Raw genomic sequence first — 21,591 nt, 5'->3', positions numbered from 1 at the left:
AATAATTTTTCTTAAAAGGGACGGGGTTTCGCCATTCTCTCTCTTGCTCTCTTGCTCTGGCTCTTGCTTCTGGCTCCTGAAGATGTAAGCAATAAAGTTTTGCCGCAGAAGATTCCGGTTTGCTGCGTTCTTCCTGGCCAGTCGCGAGAACGCGTGTAAGAGTTGGTGCCGAAACCCGGGACGAGAAGACCTGGGACAAGAAAACCCGAGAGGAGAAAACCCGGGACGAGAAATCCTGAGATGAGAAAACCCGGGACGGTTACCATCACCGGCGCAAAGAAGATCCCTCATTCCGGAACCAGAACTGCGGGTCATGGTAATGAAGTGTTCCCGTAAAACAGACTGTTGAGAAAGATTCAACTGCGTGAATTCAAAACTCTTCAGCTGGGGAATGGTGGTAATGAAGTGTTCCCATAAAACAGACTGTTGAGAAGGATTCAACTGCGTGAATTCAGAACTCTTCAGCTGGGGAATGGTGGTAATGAAGTGTTCCCGTAAAACAGACTGTTGAGAAGGATTCAACTGCGTGAATTCGGAACTCTTCAGCTGGGGAACAGGGTACCCGTAAGTATAGCTTTACAAGGTAAGTCTGGCCTTGAACTTTCTAACGAAATTCAAGACAGTCTATCAGAAGTAAAGTGGGAAATAGCTTTACAAGGTATGTTTGGCCTTGAACTTTCTCTAGTGTTAGGAGCCCTTTTGTTCCTTTTCACATGTTATCAAGCGGTTAAGACAGGGCTGAAAATTCTAGATGAAATTCAGGGCAATCTATCAGAAGTAAAGCGGGGAGAGAGAGTAGGAGCAAAGAGGAAATATGGTACACAAAATAAGTACACAGGCCTTTCCACGGGTCTTGAACCCGAGGAAAAGTTTAGGTCAGGTAAGAATACCTGGGGAGAGATTGGAAGGAAGGAGAAGGAAAAAGAAAAGAAAAAAGATCAATCAGCGGAGGCTTCTAGGAGAAGGAGCCTATACTCATCACTAGATGAGCTCAAGGAGCCAGTTCTTAGTAGTTCTGAATCAGATGAAAAGGCTATTAGGGCCTGAAAGGCGCTCTCCCGAGCAGGTGAAGCCACTGGACAACTAACAAAGATCGTCCAGGGACCTCAGGGGTCATTCTCAGATTTTGTGGCCAGAATGACAGAGGCAGCAGAGCGTATTTTTGGAGATTCAGAGCAAGCCGCACCTCTGGTAAAACAGCTCATTTATGAGCAAGCCACACAGGAGTGCCGAGCGGCCATAGCCCCAAGAAAGAACAAAGGTTTACAAGATTGGCTCAGGGTTTGTCGGGAGCTCGGGGGACCTCTCACCAATGCAGGCTTAGCGGCCGCCATCCTCCAATCCCAAAAATGCTCCATGGGCAGAAATGAATCAACGCATAGATCTTGTCCAGGAACAACTAGATGCATTATGGCAAATAGCTCAGCTGGGATGTGAACAAAAGTTTCCGAGATTGTGCGTTACTTCCATTCAGTATGAGAAATTTACTAGGGCAGCTAATTTGTCAAAAGGTCTTTCTCAGTATATGTTACAGAATTGGATGGCTGAATTTGAACAGACCCTTCGGGAATGAGACTTCAGATCAACTCCACGCGCTTGGACCTGTCCCTGACCAAAGGATTACCCAATTGGATCTCCTCAGCATTTTCCTTCTTTAAAGAATGGGTATGGGTGGGATTATTTGGAGATACACTTTGCTGTGGATGAGTGTTGCTTCTTTGGTTGGTCTGTAAGTTTAAGGCCCAAACTAGGAGAGACAAGGTGGTTATTGCCCAGGCACTTGCAGTACTAGAACATGGTGCTTCCCCTGATATATCTATGCTTAAGCAATAGGTCGCTGGCCATTCAGCTCTTGCACCCCACGAGGCTAGTCTCATTGCACGGGATAGAGTGAGTGTGCTTCAGCAGCCCGAGAGAGTTACACAGCTAAGCACTGCAGTAGAAGGGCTCTGCGGCATATATGAGCCTATTCTAGGGAGACATGTCATCTTTCAAGAAGGTTGAGTGTCCAAGTGTCCTTCTCCCCAGGTAAAACGACACAGGACCAGACCAGGACCCCTCTGGGTGATAAACCTGGAAGGAGGTTATGTGTACGGCTCCTTTACCTGCACACTGGGGATTTGACCTCTATCTCCACTCTCATTAATATGGGTGGCCTATTGCTCTTATTAAAAGAAAAGGGGGATCTGTGGGGAGCCGCCCTCACATTCGCCGTTACAAGATGGCGCTGACATCCTGTGTTCTAAGTGGTAAACAAATAATCTGCGCATGTGCCAAGGGTAGTTCTTCACTCCATGTGCTCTGCCTTCCCCGTGACGACAACTCGGCCGATGGGCTGCAGCCAATCAAAGAGTAATACGTCCTAGGCGGAGAATAATTTTCCTTAAAAGGGACGGGGTTTCGCCATTCTCTCTCTTGCTCTCTTGCTCTGGCTCTTGCTTCTGGCTCCTGAAGATGTAAGCAATAAAGTTTTGCCGCAGAAGATTCCGGTTTGCTGCGTTCTTCCTGGCCGGTCGCGAGAACGCGTGTAAGAGACATCCTCTAGTTAAATCATTAGCTTTCACATGATCTCTGGAGTCTCGAGACAGGGAGGGAATCGGCCCAACCTACAGAATGCAAGGCTAAGTGTCTCCAGCAGAGGTTCCTAGTACACAAAGAAAAAAGACTACCTCGGTCAAGACAGCTCTGGTGGATACCAGACATTTCATCAGTGCAGACTTAGCAGCAGCATAAATCACAAGGGTAAATAGAGTCTACATTTAAGGGCCAGGTGAAGGTACTCTTAACATTTCCTGTCTCATTTTGTTGTTGTTGTTCCTTCACCCCCACCCCTGTGATTCCTTGATTTCTGTTATTACAGATTACTACATCATAGATAATAGTATTTTTACTTTATTGAGTTTTAGCATATTTTTTGTTGCTCTTCAAATATTCATGTAGTTAAATCTATGCATTTTTAAATTTAGAGGCAATATTTTTTCCTTTTCCTAGTTTCTAGTTTCTTTCTTTTTTCCAACTTTCTCCTTATTCTCTACTTTTAGTAGGATTTGTTTTTACTTTACTTTTTTCCTGACTGTTCATGCACACACACACAGACATACATGGATATGTGTGTGTATATGTGTGTGTGCGTGTGTATACTACAGGTATTTACATATGTGCATGTATGTCATGAAAGTAGAAATGAAGAAAGGATGAAAAGATCTTAAGCTAAGGGGAAATGGAGCTGATAATGGAGTATGTGTGAAAAGGAAACTGGAAAGGGGCCTAATTAGGGCATGGAATGTATGTGGTAAGGAAGCTGGAAAGTGGACTAACCAGGGCAAAGAAAGGGGATTGCTGGGTTAGAAGAGGGCATGAGGGGTGTGTGTGTGTGTGTGTGTGTGTGTGTGTGTAGGGGGGTGTCAATGGTAAGAATGAGAACAAAGCATACTGACATACATGCACAAAGATGCCTTATAATGCATTAATTTGTACAATTTCCCAAAGAATTAATTTAAAAGCATTTTGAATGAAAAGAATGGTTCAAGAGTATGTTTGGTAAAATCGACACAGATAATACACTTGTAAAAATAACAACGTACTGACAGGATTCTAAACCCAGAGAACACCGCCCAAGCTTCAGATCCACGAGCCTTTCGTAGTCACTTACATTTGGAGGTAACCGCCGTTTCCAACAACCTCTTCTTGTACACCTTCCCGTTGGCTGTGAGGGCAGAAATCAGGTCAGCAGAGGCACTGAAGCAAGGGACTACTAAAGCTCTAACGTCATGATTCACCCTAGAAGAGCCGCACTTCTGATTTACAAAAGATGGAAAACAACTCTCAAACTGAAAAATGTTCTGAATGTGTCCTCCTAGGTCCTGGGAGAATTACAGCCAACGTTCCACCCTGCTAGACCACAGCAGAGGTGTTCTAGTTGGTCCCTGTCCTCTCTTTAACTTCTCCACTTTTTTCTCCCAGAACTTTCTCAACCATTCACCTTTACACATAAACCTGTAGAATTTTGAAGTTATTTTTCTCACTGGATATAAAAAAAAAATAAAAGTAGGCACACCTTTTTCTAATACGAGATAAACTACTAACGGTGCAGATCATTGCAAACTGCAATAGCATAGTTTGGATTACTTTCTAATGAGTGGGATAGCTTCTAAAGTTTTTTGTTTGTTTGTTTGTTTGTTTGTTTGTTTGTTTTTAGCTTTGAAATATAAGTAGTCATGAAAGTTAAAAAAAAAAATTAAACAAAACTTGTGGTGTCACTCCCTATGAAAACACACAGACTGTACACCCCCTTCTAGAGCTGTGAAAGCCAGCCAGCAGTAAGAGAGTTCCCTATAACCCAAGAATGCAGTGTTTTCAGCAAATAGGCTCTTGCTATCTAGTTATGGTGGGAACAATGCACAGTGACAGTATTCTATATCGTTCTGGGGGACTCTGAGACCTCTCTGACCAACTTGTCACAAGGAGGGAACCTGAGTCTGACACTGAGATTTTTATTTAATAACCCATGTCTTCTGGGAAATCTATTGTTCACCCACATGTGAGACCTCTGCTCAAATTATTTTTCTAAAGGAAAAAAAATCATGGTTTTAATTAGCTTACAAACAAGTAGGGTTTCATGTGACTTCTTAATACTTACGGTTTTTATTTCCATTAATTTATTTATTTATTCACTTTACATCCTGATCATAGGACCCGTCTACCAGTACCCCCTCTCACACGGCCCCTCCCCTCATCTTCCCTTCCCTTTACCTCTGGTTACCAACCCACCCTAGCACCTCAAGTCACTGTAGGACTAGGCACATCCTCTCCCACAGAGGCCAGACAACGCAGCTCAGCTAGAAGAACATATCCCACATAAAGACAATAGCTTTTGGGATAGCCCCGCTCCAGTTGTTTGAGCCCCACATGAAGACCAAGCTGTACATATGCTATATGTGGGGGGAGGGCTGGGTCTACCCCTCAAATGCTCTTTTAATTGGAAGTTCAGTCTCTTGGAGCCTCCAAAGGTCTATGCTGGCTTTTGGGTTTTTTGTTTGTTTGTTTGTTCGTTCATTTTTAATGCTTACCATTAACTGGAAGCAGGCTCTCTAATTGGGAACATTCATTTTCTGTGAGCTCTATGCCCATTTTTTCCAAAGCACTTTTTATATCTTTGATGTTAACTTGTCCTCCTTAAAAATAAAGAAACTGAATGTAGGTAAGAGTGTAAATGAGACAGGAAGGCCTCTGACATTTAGAAAACATAAATATTTGCTTATTAACCAGCAGCTTCCCAAGCTCCCCACTTTGTGCCTCGAGACGATTACACCAATCACCACAAAAGCAACTGTCCCTTAAAATGGAGACTCCCCAGTTATGGGACACAGCCGTAAGGGACACAGGTTAGAGAGTATAAATCATTTACAACACCAGGGACAGTTGGTCCAAATTCAGCAGTTCTGCTTTCCTTAGTTATGAGCGGTATTATCTTTAGTTTTATCTAACTACTTAATGTGCTAGCTCAGCTCAGGGTGCTTTTGCTCCGTACAGATTTCTTTCTACTAAGAAATTAAGAACATTTACTATTTCAGGTTTACTTTTTTGTATATTTGTTTGCAACCTACTCCTGTTTATCAGACATCTCTCTGAATTTCTCTGAAAGGAGAGATGTTGGCCTTGCCCAGAATACTAGTCATCTGTCGGTCTGCATGCTTAATTCTGAGCTCTGCTCTTTGTCACCAAATGAGTAACAAAAAGGAATGACTCAGCCTACATGTCAGAGCTTTAGCTCCATGTATGCCCTAGATTGCATAGCATGGACCCATTACGCACTCTACCCAAACTCTGTTAATTTACCACATTTTCACTTGTTTCTTGTATTGTCTTAAAATGGCTTAACACATGCTGTGTCCATAGCGTTTTGACTGTGACCCAACCTTTCTGTTCTGTTCTCTGGGCTTTCTTACTTAATGTTAAATACGTAAGCTTTGATTGCAACAAGAAAAAAATTCTTCCTGGAGTTCATAGTATACATATTAAGGTATAGTTTAGAGTATATCTTGGAGAATAGAGAACTTTCTATCAAGGCACTACACTGGCATATATTAAATATGGGAAATCCAAAGTTAGAGTGATCATGTAATATATCATGCACAGAACTACTTAGAGTATAAAAGGCAGTTAAAATAATTTAAATTTGTCCATCTCACTGGTAAACCATAATTGTCTAGAGAAGAAAAATGCTCTTATGAAAAAAAGTAGATAGTTTAGGCTTCATGGAATATGAAATGTTTATCACAACTACATAGCTTTATCATGACAGTGTGAGAGAAGGTATCAATAGTACAGAAGCTAACAGAGATGACTACCATACAATAAAATGTTTTCCCCAAAAATTATTTGGCCGAAAGTTGTAGTTGGCCACTTGGTGTTCTGGATAATTACATAGAAATATTTTCTGAACTGAAGTGATAAAATGATAGAATGAAATGTGAGAGTCAGACGGAAAGCATCAGAATGTGTGTGGGTGTAAGAGGAAGGCCATTAAGCAGAGCTCTCTCTCACCTGTAACTTTTGTCACTGCAAGTATCAGTTGACTGAGTGGAATTTTTTCATCATCTGTAAGAAAATGCAAATTTTATCATTAATTTTTAAAAGCCTCATGTAAAACAAATCAGAAGCTGGTAAACTGAAAAAGAAGAGACAACCCAAAATCCATTAAGTTTTAATCTATATCTTTTATCTTTATCTCTTTATCACTCTTAAGAATACAAACCACAGATATTCTATCTAAACTCCACATATCAGAGGGGAAATTATGCCAATTTTAATAGAAAAACGAGAAAGCACTATTCTTCCCTTCTACAAAATTGCCCTCCTGCACATCCTGCCCTTTTGAGAATGTAGGAATGAGACTCTTTATGGTATCTATTTTTACATTTGATCATAGCTAAAATTCCAAGAAGCAATACACTGAGTCTTAAATACGATTGAAGCACTATCAAGGCAAAAACCACTTTACAGGCAGGATACAATAGAAATCAGTTGTTTTGTTTTGTTTTGTTTCAATAAGGGAAGACTCTGAGCTGAAGATAAAGAACTGATTTTTTTTTAGCAAATAAATGAAGCTCATAAGATGTATACATAAATATATATTGTTTATAAAAAACTGTAGCATGGGAGTGAAATGATGGATGGACTCAGGACAACTATTTGAGGAATATTAAAAAGATCACAATTAAGTCATTGCTTCTCATTCTTAGTCTCTGAGCTGCACCTTTACTCTGGTCTTTGTGAGGTTGTGACTGTGTCACTGTGTATGGTGACCTTAAGATCTAGAAGAATGCCAACCAATTGGCTCAGCAGGCAATGGTACTTGATGCCCAGTGAACTTAGACCCCCGTGATGTACTGTGAGAACTGATTCCTTCAAATGGTCTCAGTGCTCCCCACATGCAATGTGACATGTACAATTGTGCGAAGCATCCATAGTCCCATGGCTAGTTGTTTCCGCCTCACCTTGCTAGTTCATAGCTCGCCTCTAAGACACTAATGAACTTACGGGTCTCTTCCTCAGATAGCAGAATCCTCATTAGGCTCTCTTGCTCCTTTGATATAAGCTTCACTCCCAGGTTTTCCAGGACAGACTCCACATTACCAAGTTTAACTTCTCCTTCTGTAAAGCCACACAGGAATAGAAAAGGAATTTAAGACACAAGTGTATTTTTGCACATGCACTATCTGAATTTAAAGGTTTTAGTTTTTACTGTAATGAAGACAGAAGAGAAAAATGCACTTAAATGAATAAGACTTTTATTCATTTTGTTTGAACTTCCATTTAGCTCATATAAGAGCATTAAATAACCAATATAAAAATCAGAAACCAGACAGTAAGGAAGCTCACTGGGGAGAGACCCTTGCCTCCAAGCCCGAGGAACTGAGTTTGATCTCTGGGACTGTCATGGTGGAAGGAGAGGATCAATTCCCAACAAGTTGTCCTCTGTACATGCACACACACACACACACACGGAGAGACAGAGACATAAACAGAAACACAGAGAGAGACAGACACAGACAGACACAGAGAGAGGGAAACAGAGACAGAGGGGGGGGCAGAAACAGCAGAAACAGGAACAGATATGATAGAGATGAGAGAGAGAGAGAGAGAGAGAGAGAGAGAGAGAGAGAGAGAGAGAGAGAGAGAGGAGAGAAAGAAACAATCCATGAAATGAGATCTGGGGAATCTTCCCTTTGCTGTGATGGGTTATAGGTCACCATGTCCAGTTTTTATCATATAGTATGGGTATGTGCAAGAAGGTAACACGAGGAGGACTCAACTGGACCACTTTGGTTGCAGAGATCATTAAGAGTGATGTCAGTTGGAGGCTGGACAGATAGTTGCTGGGCAGATGTCCTAAAAATAGGCCTTTGGGATTGCTGTTGTTGTGTCTTATTAAGGTCTTACTGTGTAGCCCTGGCTGGTCTAGAACAAACTGTGTAGACCAGGCTGAGATTGTTGTTGTTTATTTATGTTGTTGGAGGTAGGGTTTTCCTGTATCATTCTGTTTTTGTCTGACTGAACTCATGACTCACTATCTCAGTCTGGTAAATGCTAGATATTTTGATTATATATGGCTATACCTAGCTAGGAATATTGTGTGTGTATGTGTGTGGTGGTGGTGGTGATGGTGGTGGTGGTGGTGGTGGTGGTGGTATTTTTGTGCAAGGCTGTGACCTTGACAGTATCATAGAAATTATGATGAAAATATATGAATAGACAATCTGCACAAAGGGATATAGACAATGACTCAGGCTCGAAACAACTAAAGCAAACCTTAAAGGTTTCAGATGTCTCTGCTTTTCTCTTCACACTCTTCACTTACCATTTATGCATTGTACAACATCCAACATTCTGTTCTGAAATGTATGGTCCAAAGCTATTAAAAAAAATGGAGCAAACCATGTCAGAAGGGAGACGTGAGCTCAACTCTTTTATTACTTCAGTTAGGCATCTATATAAGATTCTGTGAGTGAACTCATTATTAGTGAAACAGAGTAATAGGAAAGAATACTGTCTCAGTGTGACACACACACATATGTACACATACAATGTATGCACACTTACAGTTTTGGTAACTAAGAACAGAGATAAGCACATGATGGTCAAGCAATCCTCCTCCCATTCTTCACCTTCTTTTCCCTGTCCTCCCTCCCTCCTAATTTTCTCCCTCCCCTCCCCCTCCACCCTCCCGCCCCCTCTTCTTTCTCTTATTCACAGTTTCCTTTGTTTTCTTCTTAGAATTCAGTCGCTGCCATAGTCTAGAAGAGGACCCTTTTCCGTGTTCCAATGACAAAACTTATGGCTGAAGGGTTTGGTAGATGACAGGGAAATCTAAGCAGCAGTGCCTTTAGTTTTCTAACTATTTCTAGTTTTCAGAAGGAATAAGCAAAACTGTAAACCTACTCATATAGGCTCTGAAGAGAAACCCTCTGGTGGTCTTGGCAGTCAGTATTTTCAAAGCTTACCATCGAAGGGCAACACTTCTTTTAGTTTTCTGATCCCTTCATCTGTGATATCTATCCCCATATCTTCCAGAACTTCCTTCATTTCACTGCTATGAATCTTTTTTCCTTTGAAAACATTAAATCTAATATTAGAGGGTAGACATTTCACAAAATAGTGAAAAAAAAATTCACTCCCTGGATAATGCATCATCTCCTAGGCCAAAATGTAAACGTCCAAAGCCTCACTTTATCCACAGAGAATTACGGGGAACCACAAGTACAATGTAACCCCTTAACATTTATAAGCCAGGAGTCTACAGCTGTGATGGTGCATAACTGTTATCCCAGCACTTAGAAGGTACAGGAAAGAGGACCAAGAGTTCAATCAAGATTTGCCTCAGCTGCATAGGGAGTCTGAGATTAGCCTTGGCTACATGAAACCCTGTCTTAGAAAAAATACCAAAAAGCTACTGTGATGGTTTGCATATCCTTGGACCAGGGAATGGCACCATCTGAAGGTGTGGCCTTGTTGGAATAGGTGTGACCTGGTTGGAATGGGTGTGTCACTGTGGGTGTGGATATAAGATCCTCACCCTAGTTGCCTGGAAGTCAGTCTTCCACTAGCAGCCTTTGGATGAAGACATAGAACTTTCAGCTCCTCCTGCACCAGGCCTGCCTGGATACTGCCATGCTCCCACCTTGATGATAATGGACTGAACCTCTGAACCTGTAAGCCAGCCCCAATTAAATGTTGTTTTTTATAAGACTTGCCCTGGTCATGGTGTCTGTTCACAGCAGTAAAACCCTAACTAAGACAGCCACAAAGAACTTTTATTCCTTGGTTCAACTCCTCCACAAAGAAAAGCAATTTGTGTTAGGGTTGGTCTTGTGCGCTGTTATTCAGATGCTGAGTTCTGTGCTCCAAGAAGAGGCTGCAGTCTGGACATGAGCATTGGTTTTTGACCAGTGTGCTGTAAAGACTGCTCCCTAATAATCCTTGATTAAATAGTAAAAGGCTAGAGCCTGTGACTGGGCAGGAGAAAGAGGAAGGCGGGACTTGAGATGGAGTAGGGGGTTTCATGTAGAGAACACAAAGAGAGTGGAGAGAGAAGAAGGGCCACCATGAGGCAGGAGGGATCATGAGCGAGTGGCCAAGAGAAGCTCGCCCTGAGGATACCCATGTAGCAGAGCAAGCCATGTGAGACTCATTTGGCAAGTAATGGGGCATTTATCTGGTTGTTAATAGCCTGGTTGGGTTATAGTAGTCTCAGAATCTGCCTAGTTTATGTTTGTAGCTTGTTAATAAATTCTGATATCTCTGTGTTGTTTATTCAGGAGCTAAGTGGGAAAGAATAGGGCAGAAACCCCTCATTAAAATACAACAACAAATTTGTTTTCATAATCAGTCAATGTATTAAATTGCAGATGGGAAAGTATATTTCACCATCATTTACTGTATTTATGGCCTTTCGATAAATAATTTTTTACCTTATAATGATAATAATTTGACCCTGTACAATATTAATTTTCCAGTTACTATTTTTAAATAAATAACCTTTGGCACTTTCTTACTCATACAGTCATACTAACATAAACTTTTATCTGAATTGTTAAAGATCTAAGGTCTTATCAAGTGTTTTACCACACAAAGGTGGAAAGCCGGAATGTGTATATTTGTATGGGTTGAGAAAGCATTTAAAAGGGTAAGTACAGAGATTCCAGTTGAAATTAATCTATTAAAATAGTGGAGTAGAGAATACTGTGGGACCATCTCTCCACAGAAACCCTCAAAAGTTGAGAAACAAGGAAAGCTGACTCAGTTGTGTCCGAACTCTAGAGAACAGAAGCAAGTTTTCAGAGAATAAACAAACGCTGATGGCGGCGGGAAAGAGCCATGGATGAAAAGCTGACATACAAACAACTGAGCCCTTCATGTCTGCTAACCTAGCCTTTCTCCTGCCACCATTGTCAGTTATTTCTGATCGCCCATCTCAATCGGTGAAGACAATTAGAGAGTATTTCACTTACCTGTAAAAGAAGCCATTTTTTCTAAAAATGTTTCCTTTTCCACTTCCCCATGAACTGTAAGAAAATGTACACACAACATTCATTTTGACATTTGAAGCATCAGAAATTCAATAGCATTTACCAGCAACTGAATTTTAGCCTATGCCTTCCCCAGTGAGTACAAAGTCCACGATGTGAACTCACTACCTATTATAAATGTGCTTCTCCAAACACTGGACTTGATATACTGTCATAAGAAATGAAATTCTGATAATAAGTGTGTACAACATAAACGCGGCCTCTTTTTCTATTAAACTCTTAGACTTGGGAGAATCAACTCTTTTTTTTCCATCTTAAAAAACAAAACAAAATTTTAAATTTAGTTTACTACATTCATCAGTGTTTAACTGAAATTATCTCTTACTCTACTGAGCTCTGAGTGACTTTATCAGGTAACCTGATTTATTTGAGTAAAACATTTGCCATTTTAAAGTCAATCTCTTAATTCTAATGATTGCCATGTTTTCACAATGCGCCATCCATGAAAATGTATAAAAATCAGCAATTAAAATATATTAACATTGGCCATGGTGGTATAGGCCTTTAATCCCAGCACTGGGCAGGCAGAGTTAGGCAGATCTCTGTGAGTTCAAGGCCAGTCTGGTTTACAGAGCGAGTTTCAGAACAGCCAGGGCTATACAGTGAAACATCTATCTCCAAGAAAAGTATTAAATATACTAAAGAAAATAATTATGTAACAAATAGATGTACTTGAGATATTAATGTTAGATTTTATCATGAAGAAAAAATATAAACTGAAGATCTTCAGTATTGATAAGTTACTTGAAATATTTCTAATTTTTAAAATGGTGATATTTTGTAGCACTATATAAAATACTTTCATACCATAAAAACTTTTGAATGTATATTGCAGTTAATTCACTAATATGGGATAATGGTTATTACAAGTTAAATAGTATTTGCAAACATATAATATGCATATATCAGTGACAAAAATAGATGTTAAGCATAAATGTACTCTTTTATTTTTTTCAAGACAGGGTTTCTCTGTGTAGCCTGGGCTGTCCTGGAACTCACTCTGTAGACCAGGCTGGCCTCGAACTCAGAAAACCTCCTGCCTCTGCCTCCCAAGTGCTGGGATTAAAGACATGCACCACCACTGCCCAGCACATAAATGTACTCTTACACACAAATTTATATATTGCTCATACAGTGCCTACACCTGGGCCAAATAGATTCTCTTTTTTTCTTCTGGACCTACTGAGGTAGAATAGTCACCACGTTATCTCTATAGTAGAGCCAGGTAGGTCAGGAAAGTGAATAAAATGTGTTTCACTGAACCACTGGGAGTATTCAGAAATAAATTGGTGAGAACTTACTGAGAGTAGGGCTATTTGAAATGAGTATGTGTGTAGACAGGATGAATTTCAGCTAAATGAGGGTGTCTCCTATATGCTTAACATCGCTTTGATGTGTTAAGTTTTACTACCAATGCAAAGTTCAAGGGTCTTTCTGTGCTGCTAACTTCAGTATGGACCTTGGTGAGAGCCCAAGCAGTTCAGAAAGTTTCATTACATGCACTTCGTTTCCCACACTCCTCAGGTGGACACCTCAAATGATCAGATGACCAATATGTAGTGCATGTAAAACCGTACTGCTGATTCTACCTGCCCACTGTCTCACAATCTCTTCTCATATGGCTTGGGAAAATTAGAATCAGTGGCAAGGCTAGAGGATGTTTCCACATAACAGGTGTAGGTTTTCCTCGAACCCCTGTTCATGTTGACAGTATGAGAAAGAACAACTGGATCATAATTTCAGGTAGACCTGTGAATCTAAAAATTAACTTTCTGTTTTAGAAATAGACAGTGACACACCTGCAACTTGGTTTTTCTCATGATTGCATCATTCATTCATTGCAAACAAAGGAAATAATTAAATAATCGACATTCTGCCTGGTAGGTTGTAAGCAATGAAAATTAAAGAGTGAATAAACAGAAATATGCTTAAAAGAACAGTGCCTATCCTTTGCAGTGACAGAATTAGACAAAACTCTTACAACATAGGCTAGACTTGATCTAAGATCAGAAATTGGGTTATGTTTCACGGAGACAGCCCCCAATGAAATGTTCTTAGCTTAACATATTTAGCTTTTACATATTTGATTTAGAAGCTAATTCACCTCTATTCTACTAAATTTTGTTGCTAGCTCACCAAAGGAGACTAGAAGTCTGGGAACATAGACTTTGGACCATAGAGTTTCACTTGGAATTGTGGGAACCCAAACCTTAGTATGAGCAGTGAAGTGTATGCTGTTCATTCAGGCCTGAATCCTTGTGAGACATTTGGAGAGCACTGTCCATCTTGTGTAAGAAATGAGTCTAACATCCCTAATGTCTCCCTCAACCCTTCTGTCTCATAAATGTCCCTGAAAATGATGGCAGGGACTCAGAGTAAAAAATATATTTAAAAATTCCTCCCTGTAGGCTATGCTTTTCCCCTCAATTTACTCCCCCACAGCCCCCACTTCACTTTACCAAAGCCCTTCAAACCTCTGTATATCTTTCTCTAATAGCATTGTGTCCCTCGAATTCTGCCCCAGTGACATTGGTCACACTCTCACACAAAATAAAAGTTAAGTTAAAGAAAAGGCCAAGAGTGGAAAACACTTTCACTTTCAGACTAAACTTTCTTTCCTATTTTGTGTTTTCTTAACATCACCTACAAGTGTTCAAAGGTCCTCTTACAGAACCCCATATTCTCTGAGAAATCCCAATCTATTTTAGATGCTTACCACCAACCGGCAGAGTTTGTAGCAGATCACCGATCTCCTGTTCTTCAAGGTTGATTCCCACTCTTTGTAAAAAAATATCCAGATTTTGGGGATCAGGAATCCATTCTTGGGAAAAAGAAGATATTAGGAAAATCACTGATGCTGTAATGTGACCATTAATACTACTGTGTATTATTATTATTAATTATTATTATTATTAATCTCATGATAAAGATCAAGGTCTAATATAGACTGTTCATCTGAAATGCTCTGCACACTTGAGCAATTGCCAAATCATCACACAAAGGGAAAGTCAATCAACTGGTGACTGGTGATGGGTGGAGCTTAGCTTGGTTTTCCTGAACCTCCTGAGTAAATATCTGCTAGTGAAAGTACACTATCAAGTTCTGCTTCTAGTTATGCAGATTAGAACAACCATCCTGCTGAGACAACTGCAATATTGGATAAATGATCAAAGCACCTTCTTTGGAGCAATGAAGAGTGGACAAGGGGATAGATAGGAGCTACCATCCCCAGATCTATCAGAAAGGGAAGAACATTCGCAATATGTCCTGACCCCCTTTTTCCAAATCTCAGTTTGGTCTTTGATGCTGATGGTCTCACGTAGTGATGTGAGCCACAGATGGAGCACTGTCTTCTGCAGGCTTAGAGGGCTACATAAATCTTAGCAGTGTGAGTCCCAAACATGCACCCTAGAAACCCGTGCTTCCAGAGTGCCACTGTGCATGTACAATTACAATTCATAGAAGAAGGGACCATAATTATAAAAAATGAAAACATGGATGTATCCTATACAGGGTAGGTGTAAAGCTGGGCATAGTGGAATATATACAGCATAATTCAATTTATAATGTTAAAAATAAGAATACCTATAGTAAGTATTCAATGATGCATATATAACTGGTTAAAAAGGAAGCAAACATTTATGTAATTGAAGCTATCAACTAGCTTTGGTGTTGAGAGATATGGCTGATGCTGGACTGTGGAACCCGACAAAGCATTGTTTGTGTCATACACATTTTTTATTACTGTGTCTGTGTGTATAGTTCCATGACTGAGAAATGAGATCTTTTTGTTGTATGATTTCTGTTGTTGCTGTATTTATTGTGTATTTATGTATTTATTTTTGTATTGTTTCCTTTTGCTTTCGAAACAAAGTCTCTCTATGTAGCCCATGTTGGCCTGGAACTTGCTTTTCAGGCTGGGCTGCCTTATACTTCAGACCCCTCATTGTAGAAGGAAAGAACCAACGCCTATAAGTTTTCCTCTGAGTTCCACATTCTTGTCATGCATCGTATGCATCCATGGATAGACACAATGCACATAAGATACAAATCTAAAAACCTTAGGTAAGCATAAGTAGGTATCTGACTTGTTTCTATTATTGATTTTTAACTTTTTATTACTGAATTTTAGAAGTAACAACAGTATAAAGGAATAACTAGGCTGTGAAAACATATAAACTAAAACCAAAAAAAAAAAATCCAATCAATACTCTTCTTTTATACTTAAAAGTTAAAAGTTTAACAGAGCTTTCATTTTCGTGTGTGTGTGTTTGTGTGCACATGTACATGTGTGCACACAAAGGCTGGTGTAGTGGTGCATACCTATAATACCAATACTTGGGAGATAGAGTTATGAGGCTCTCTTGTAAATTGAGGCCAGTCTAGTCTACACAGAGAATTGTAAGCCAGCCAGGGATACACAGTAGTAAAAATAATAAAACAATGACTGCTTATTTTTTAGAAAGAGTATGTGGACTACAGAGATGGCTCAGTGAGAAAAGTGCTTGGTTCACACATATAAGGACTTTAATTTGGATCCCAGAACTCATGTGAAAGCTATAATGTCAAGTAGAGCTGGGTAGTAGTGGTGCATACCTTTAATCCCAGTGTGTGAGAGGCAGAGGCAGGCAGATCTCTGTGAGTTTGAGGCCAGCCTGGTCAACAGAGCGAGTACACAGACAGCCAGAGACACACAGAGAGATCCTGTCTTGAAAAACCAAAAGCCTGACAAATTAAGAGCAGGCAATTCTTCGTCCTGCTGGCAGACTGACAGACTGTAAAGGGAGACTGTTCACAAGCCAGAAGGCCATATCAGTGCTAGGATTTTATTTATAAAATATAATTGTCGGTGCATATCGAAAATGAGGAAATCTTTATACATCTAAATAGGTAAAGAAATGCCTCACAAAGGTTGCAGGATTCTGTGTCTTTCTAGGCACCGTGCAGTGGCAGCGCTTACCGTCAGGTAGCTGACTTTTTAAGAGCTGTAGTTTATCTTTCTCCATGTCTTCCAACTCCACATCTTCTGGGACATTTTTCTCATCTTCAATCCCTAATTCTTTTGCTTCAAACATTGGAAAAATAGTTCAGTATTTTGAGCATATCCAGAACATTTTATTCATCGTAGAGTGTTGGGGTCATTTCTCCTTATTATGAAGTGACTACTTTTTGTATGGTTTTGTTTTACCTTAGCACCTCGATTGTTAACCCAGTTTATGGTAAATATCAAACATAAAGCAAAGTCTGTACAAAATACTCTAGGGAATAAAAACTTGTTAAGATATTGTTATGAAATGTTTAAAAACATTTGTTGTTGAAATGAAGAAAATTTGAGTTCCAACTTTAGACAACTGAACGCATGCACTTCCTTAATAAGCAGCATAGCAATGGATGGGTTCGTCCAACTCTTTGGTTTTTTTTTTTTTTTTTTTTTTGTGGTTTTGGGAATTGAACACCGAGTGTGCACAGGGTAAGCAAGAGCTCTGTCACTGAGCTGCACCCCCCAGCCCTAATGAATTTCTTACCTACAATCTCTGTGATAGAATCCAACAAACTTCTGAATGAAGTCTTTCCACTCTCTGTTAAAAAGAAAACGACAGCCATCACTTGCTTATAATGATGAAGACTTTAAAAGTGTTAAGTGATTAAAGTTGGGAGATAAAGAACAATCAGAATAAATAGGCTCTGCTCATGGGACCCAATCCCAAGTGTGTGTTGGGGAGGGGCCTTTGTGCTTCAGGACAAGACTCCTGTGAGAACCTAGGTAAGTGCTCCTCTGTGAGAGCTTAGGGAGCACTCGAGGTGCTCCTCAGCTGTGTATGACCTTCTGTCTGAAACAATCACATGTCTCAGGCATCTAGGGTGAAAAGACACATCTCATTTCCCCACATTATCCTCACCATTTTTATTTAGTCAATCTCAGACTTTTTCTTGGAATGGCTAGACCCACAAACATGTGTTAACAGTTAGGAAAATGGCTATATAAATTTCTCTTAAACTTTACAAGTAGGAAAAAAAAAGGCTTTAAGAAGCCACTCGTTCATTCTCTACTCGTTTCATTCACGCAATGGGTGAGGTGGATGGGAAGACGGCAGCTTTTTATCTGTTTTGCTGCATGTGTGTAGGTGCTTGGCTTGGGCATGTGTATGTGTACATGCTCCATGTACATGGAGTGCTGGAGGCAGTCAGAAGAAAGTGTTGGATGCCCTGTGACTGGAATGACAGGTCTTTGTGAGTCACCATGTGGGTGCTGGGAATTGAACCCAGGACTTCTTTGAGAGTAGCCAGTGTTCTTACCCACTGAGCCATCTCTCCATCCCCAGAAGGATTAATATTTAAAGAATTTTTCCTCTTGGCAAATTTTTTCTCTCATTGAGATTTTCTGGAGTTGAATTGTTTCTGCTTCTGTCCACCCTGGGGAGCATCCTCACAATGGTCTCTTTTCTAAGTCTCCAGTCCAATAGTGTGTGATGGACAATCACACTATCAATAGAGACAAATGAAATGGCTGGAATATAATTTTTGATATGGAGAGATGGCACTTACTATTATCATATGCTTGTTTATGTAAAATCTTAGTGCAAAACAAGAATGTTGGAGGTTCTTGTGAAGACGCTACCATTATCAAACATTCACACGCAATTTAAATATATCTTACCATCAACCTGTAGGTTTTCCTTAAGGCCACTCATTTGACTTTCTGAAAGTTTCACATTTATGGTTTGCAAAACAGACTCCAGTTCATGAACATCAATACTCTTTCCTACAGAAAAAAAAATGTAAGCAAATTTTAATCACTATCTTACCTAAAGGCCTTAGAGTGATCCTAACACACAAAGACCAAGGCCCACTGGAGACTGCCCAACTGTACCAGAGACATCAACACCAGAATGACAACCAGGATATCTTTCCTGATCTTGCTGATCTTGGTTTTGTTAGCTGGTTGGTTGAGCACTGCTTAAGAATTCATAGTTAACAAACCCAAGATTTTTTGAACAAAAGGTATCATTTGTTTTTATCTCTTCAGTGCCCATATTGCATATATTAACCAATATTATAATGTACGCTTTTATTTATTTTTTAAAAAGCCACACAGCATCTAATTGTTTCATTTCCTTCTTCCATAGAACAAACACTACTATCTGTAAGAATCCATGCAAATTTCTAAAAGAAATGTACACATGGTCCCAGAATACAGACAAGGGTGTCAGAAATCACAATCTAATTATTAGAAAGTTGCATGAACATAAAGCGTGAGGCTCTCAGATCCACGTGGCTTTCCTCTCTGACCCACACTCACCTTCAAAGTCTTCTACACTCTCAGCCAATTTCTTTTGGTAGAATTCTCGAATGTCTGCATGCAAGGTACAAATCAGGTTGCAAAAGATTAATTGAGGCATTCTAAAAGCAGTATTTCAGAGTGATAGACATTATGGCTTGCCGTCAATAATTATGATATAATTGCAATAAGTAGTACAGTTGTATAACAGAAGCCCCTTCTATGGGCCTCTATACCCGTTCATGTCTTACCCCTCTTGGCATTCCACCTATCTCTAATTTCTTTCACTCCTCCTCTTTAATTGGCTCCCATTCAATTTACTTTATTTCATTCTTCCCAGCTTAATTCCAGAGATGCCCAATCACTGGTTGCTAAAGCACAGACAGGGAGGTTTTTTGGCTAATGGCAGGATCAGTGATTGCCAGAACAGACAGTCTGAAAATTTTTACATAGTGCAGTTGAACTTCCATTTAAAGGGGAGTTACTAGAAATTTGTTCTAAAGTTTTAGAAATCTTTTCCTTTTGAAAAATTTCTGGCAAGTATATAGCATCCTACATGAAAATGATGAACGTCTTCATAGAACATATGTAACTGTAAATCACCTTAAATGCTATGCAATTTAAAATTCTTACCATCAGTAGAAATACTTTTTAGATTTATGCTTTCTCCAGAGATACTCTTTAAGTGCAGGATACTTTTTATATCAATGAGGTCAATCTTTTCTCCTGCTAATGGAAGAAAACACAAATAAATGAGACTTTAAATAAAGACCTAAGAACTCTAAGTAACTCATGCTTACGCACAGTGATGCCTACCCATCTGTATCAGTAATGATACAATTTCCACATGGCGATGTGGCTTATTTTCTGATTCCTAATCAAATTAATAACGATATATAATATTATATATAATGCATATACATACATATGCATGGTATTACTTAATGATACTGTCATGTATAGTTATTTTCTTTAATTATGAGACAGCCCATGCTTGCTTGCTTGCTTTCTCTCTTTCTTTTATAGGCAGGGTCTCACTAAGTAATCCATTAGGCCTGGAATTCATTTTGCATACCAGGTCAGCCTTGAATACACAGTGATCCTCCTGCCTCTGTCACCCAAATGCTGGTACTAAAGGTATACACTACCCCACTCAGCCACCATTCATTCTTTTATCCCATAAATAATGGTTTCTCTGGGTCTATTAAGGAGGGACGTTTGCACTGGCAAAGCTTCATAGGGTAAAGAGGACCACCATTTTGTATAGCATTGCTTAATGTAGACAATAGATAATCAGGCCCTAAGATATTAGATAGGACTTTCCACAATACTAACGTTAAAAAGAATAACAAGTATATAACTGGGTAACTCAGTATACTAAAATTATAGAGAAACAGGATCTTAGACTCAGGATACTTTCTCATTAACATTTTTCAGTATTTACTGTATCCATTAATTTGTTGAGATCAGTCTTTTTAGCTATAGGAAAAGAGAGGGGAGAGTTCACCATGCTTCAGAGAGAGAAAAGCCAAGTAGCCATGTGATATCTCAGGCAGAGTGGCCATAGGCCACTTAACTGAGCAACTAAAGTTGAGGACAGATTTAGGGTGCTGAGCTAAGAGTATTGGGAGGGTACACTAGCCATGGGAGTTTACTAATGCCCCACAATTGAGCCAAAAAGACAAGTTGAAAATGAGCAATATCTATCTCTGTGTTTTTATCCATGGATTCAAGGGAATCTGGCTGAGGACTGGTAGTGTGGTCCATTAGGCAGGGTAACAAAAGCTACATGCAACACTCATGCAGACCTGAAGACCTGGGTTCGATTCCCAGCACCCACATAATGGCTCACAAACACCTATAATTCCTTTTTCAGAGGATCAAGTACACTCTTCTGACCTCCACAGGCACCAGGCACAAATGTGGCAAACAGACATACATGAAGGTGAACATTCATACAATAAAAATAAAGATACAAAATAAGAAAAAGTAAAAGTCCACATTTTTATAAGAGAAGGGCAACACTCGTTTGCAACACAATGACTCAAGTAAGAAAAAGCTGAGGGAGCACAGACTCCCAAGATTTAGTTTATAGCAATCAGATAACGATACAGAAACAGCAGCTAGCTTAGTGCACATTACTCAACCAGAGAGCAGCTTTCACTGTGTTAATCAGGGTATCCAGTATCCCTAATACACAACAAATTTAATATTAACAGTACACACCCACATAGTGTCTGTGACAACCAGATGTGTCTCCACATACAATATCTAAAACCCACTGTAAGAAGAAAGTACTTCTTTGGTCAAATGGCACAGTAATAAATAATAATTTGGTTTCTGTCAATTGCTCTGATGTCTATGATTATGATAAAGATATGAGACATAAATTAAGATATATAATATAAAAAGACAGAGTTGAAGAAAAAACTTAGTCCATTGAGCATTTTTCATATAAGCATGAGACCTGAATTTGATCCCCAAAATGAACATAATAAATAGCCTGATGGTACATCACTCGCAATCCCAGTATTGGGAGGTGCAGATAAGCAGCTCACTGGGACTCAGTGCCATCCAGCCTAGTGTACCCAGTAGGCTCCAGCCCAGTGCAAGACTTGCCCAGAAATACAAGGTAGAGGGCTGGAGAAAAGCTCAATTGTTAAGAAAACTTGCTGCTCTTGTAGGGGTTGGGTTTTTTTTCCCCCAGCACATACATGGTAG

At 39.7% G+C, this 21,591-nt stretch overlaps 1 protein-coding gene across 1 annotated transcript in view; it reads right to left on the bottom strand.

Annotated features, from left to right (window-relative positions):
- The window catches only part of Gm11639 (predicted gene 11639), a 227,902-nt gene that overhangs the window by 146,963 nt on the left and 59,348 nt on the right, over nt 1–21,591 (bottom strand). Inside the window, exons 19-31 of the mRNA XM_017314877.1 lie at nt 19,504–19,599; nt 18,892–18,945; nt 18,250–18,354; nt 17,117–17,170; nt 16,552–16,656; nt 14,308–14,412; nt 11,514–11,567; nt 9,507–9,611; nt 8,864–8,917; nt 7,543–7,656; nt 6,547–6,600; nt 5,070–5,174; nt 3,653–3,706 (exon numbers count right to left, since the gene is read on the bottom strand). Coding sequence (XP_017170366.1) covers nt 3,653–3,706; nt 5,070–5,174; nt 6,547–6,600; nt 7,543–7,656; nt 8,864–8,917; nt 9,507–9,611; nt 11,514–11,567; nt 14,308–14,412; nt 16,552–16,656; nt 17,117–17,170; nt 18,250–18,354; nt 18,892–18,945; nt 19,504–19,599 — 1,059 coding nt within the window. The remainder of the gene's footprint in view (nt 1–3,652; nt 3,707–5,069; nt 5,175–6,546; nt 6,601–7,542; nt 7,657–8,863; nt 8,918–9,506; nt 9,612–11,513; nt 11,568–14,307; nt 14,413–16,551; nt 16,657–17,116; nt 17,171–18,249; nt 18,355–18,891; nt 18,946–19,503; nt 19,600–21,591) is intronic.

Source organism: Mus musculus, chromosome 11 (genome assembly GCF_000001635.26).
Source record: "Mus musculus strain C57BL/6J chromosome 11, GRCm38.p6 C57BL/6J".
Lineage (NCBI taxonomy): Eukaryota > Metazoa > Chordata > Mammalia > Rodentia > Muridae > Mus > Mus musculus.
The sequence above is the reverse complement of the archived record's forward strand: the minus strand, read 5'-3'. Positions and strand labels throughout refer to the sequence as shown.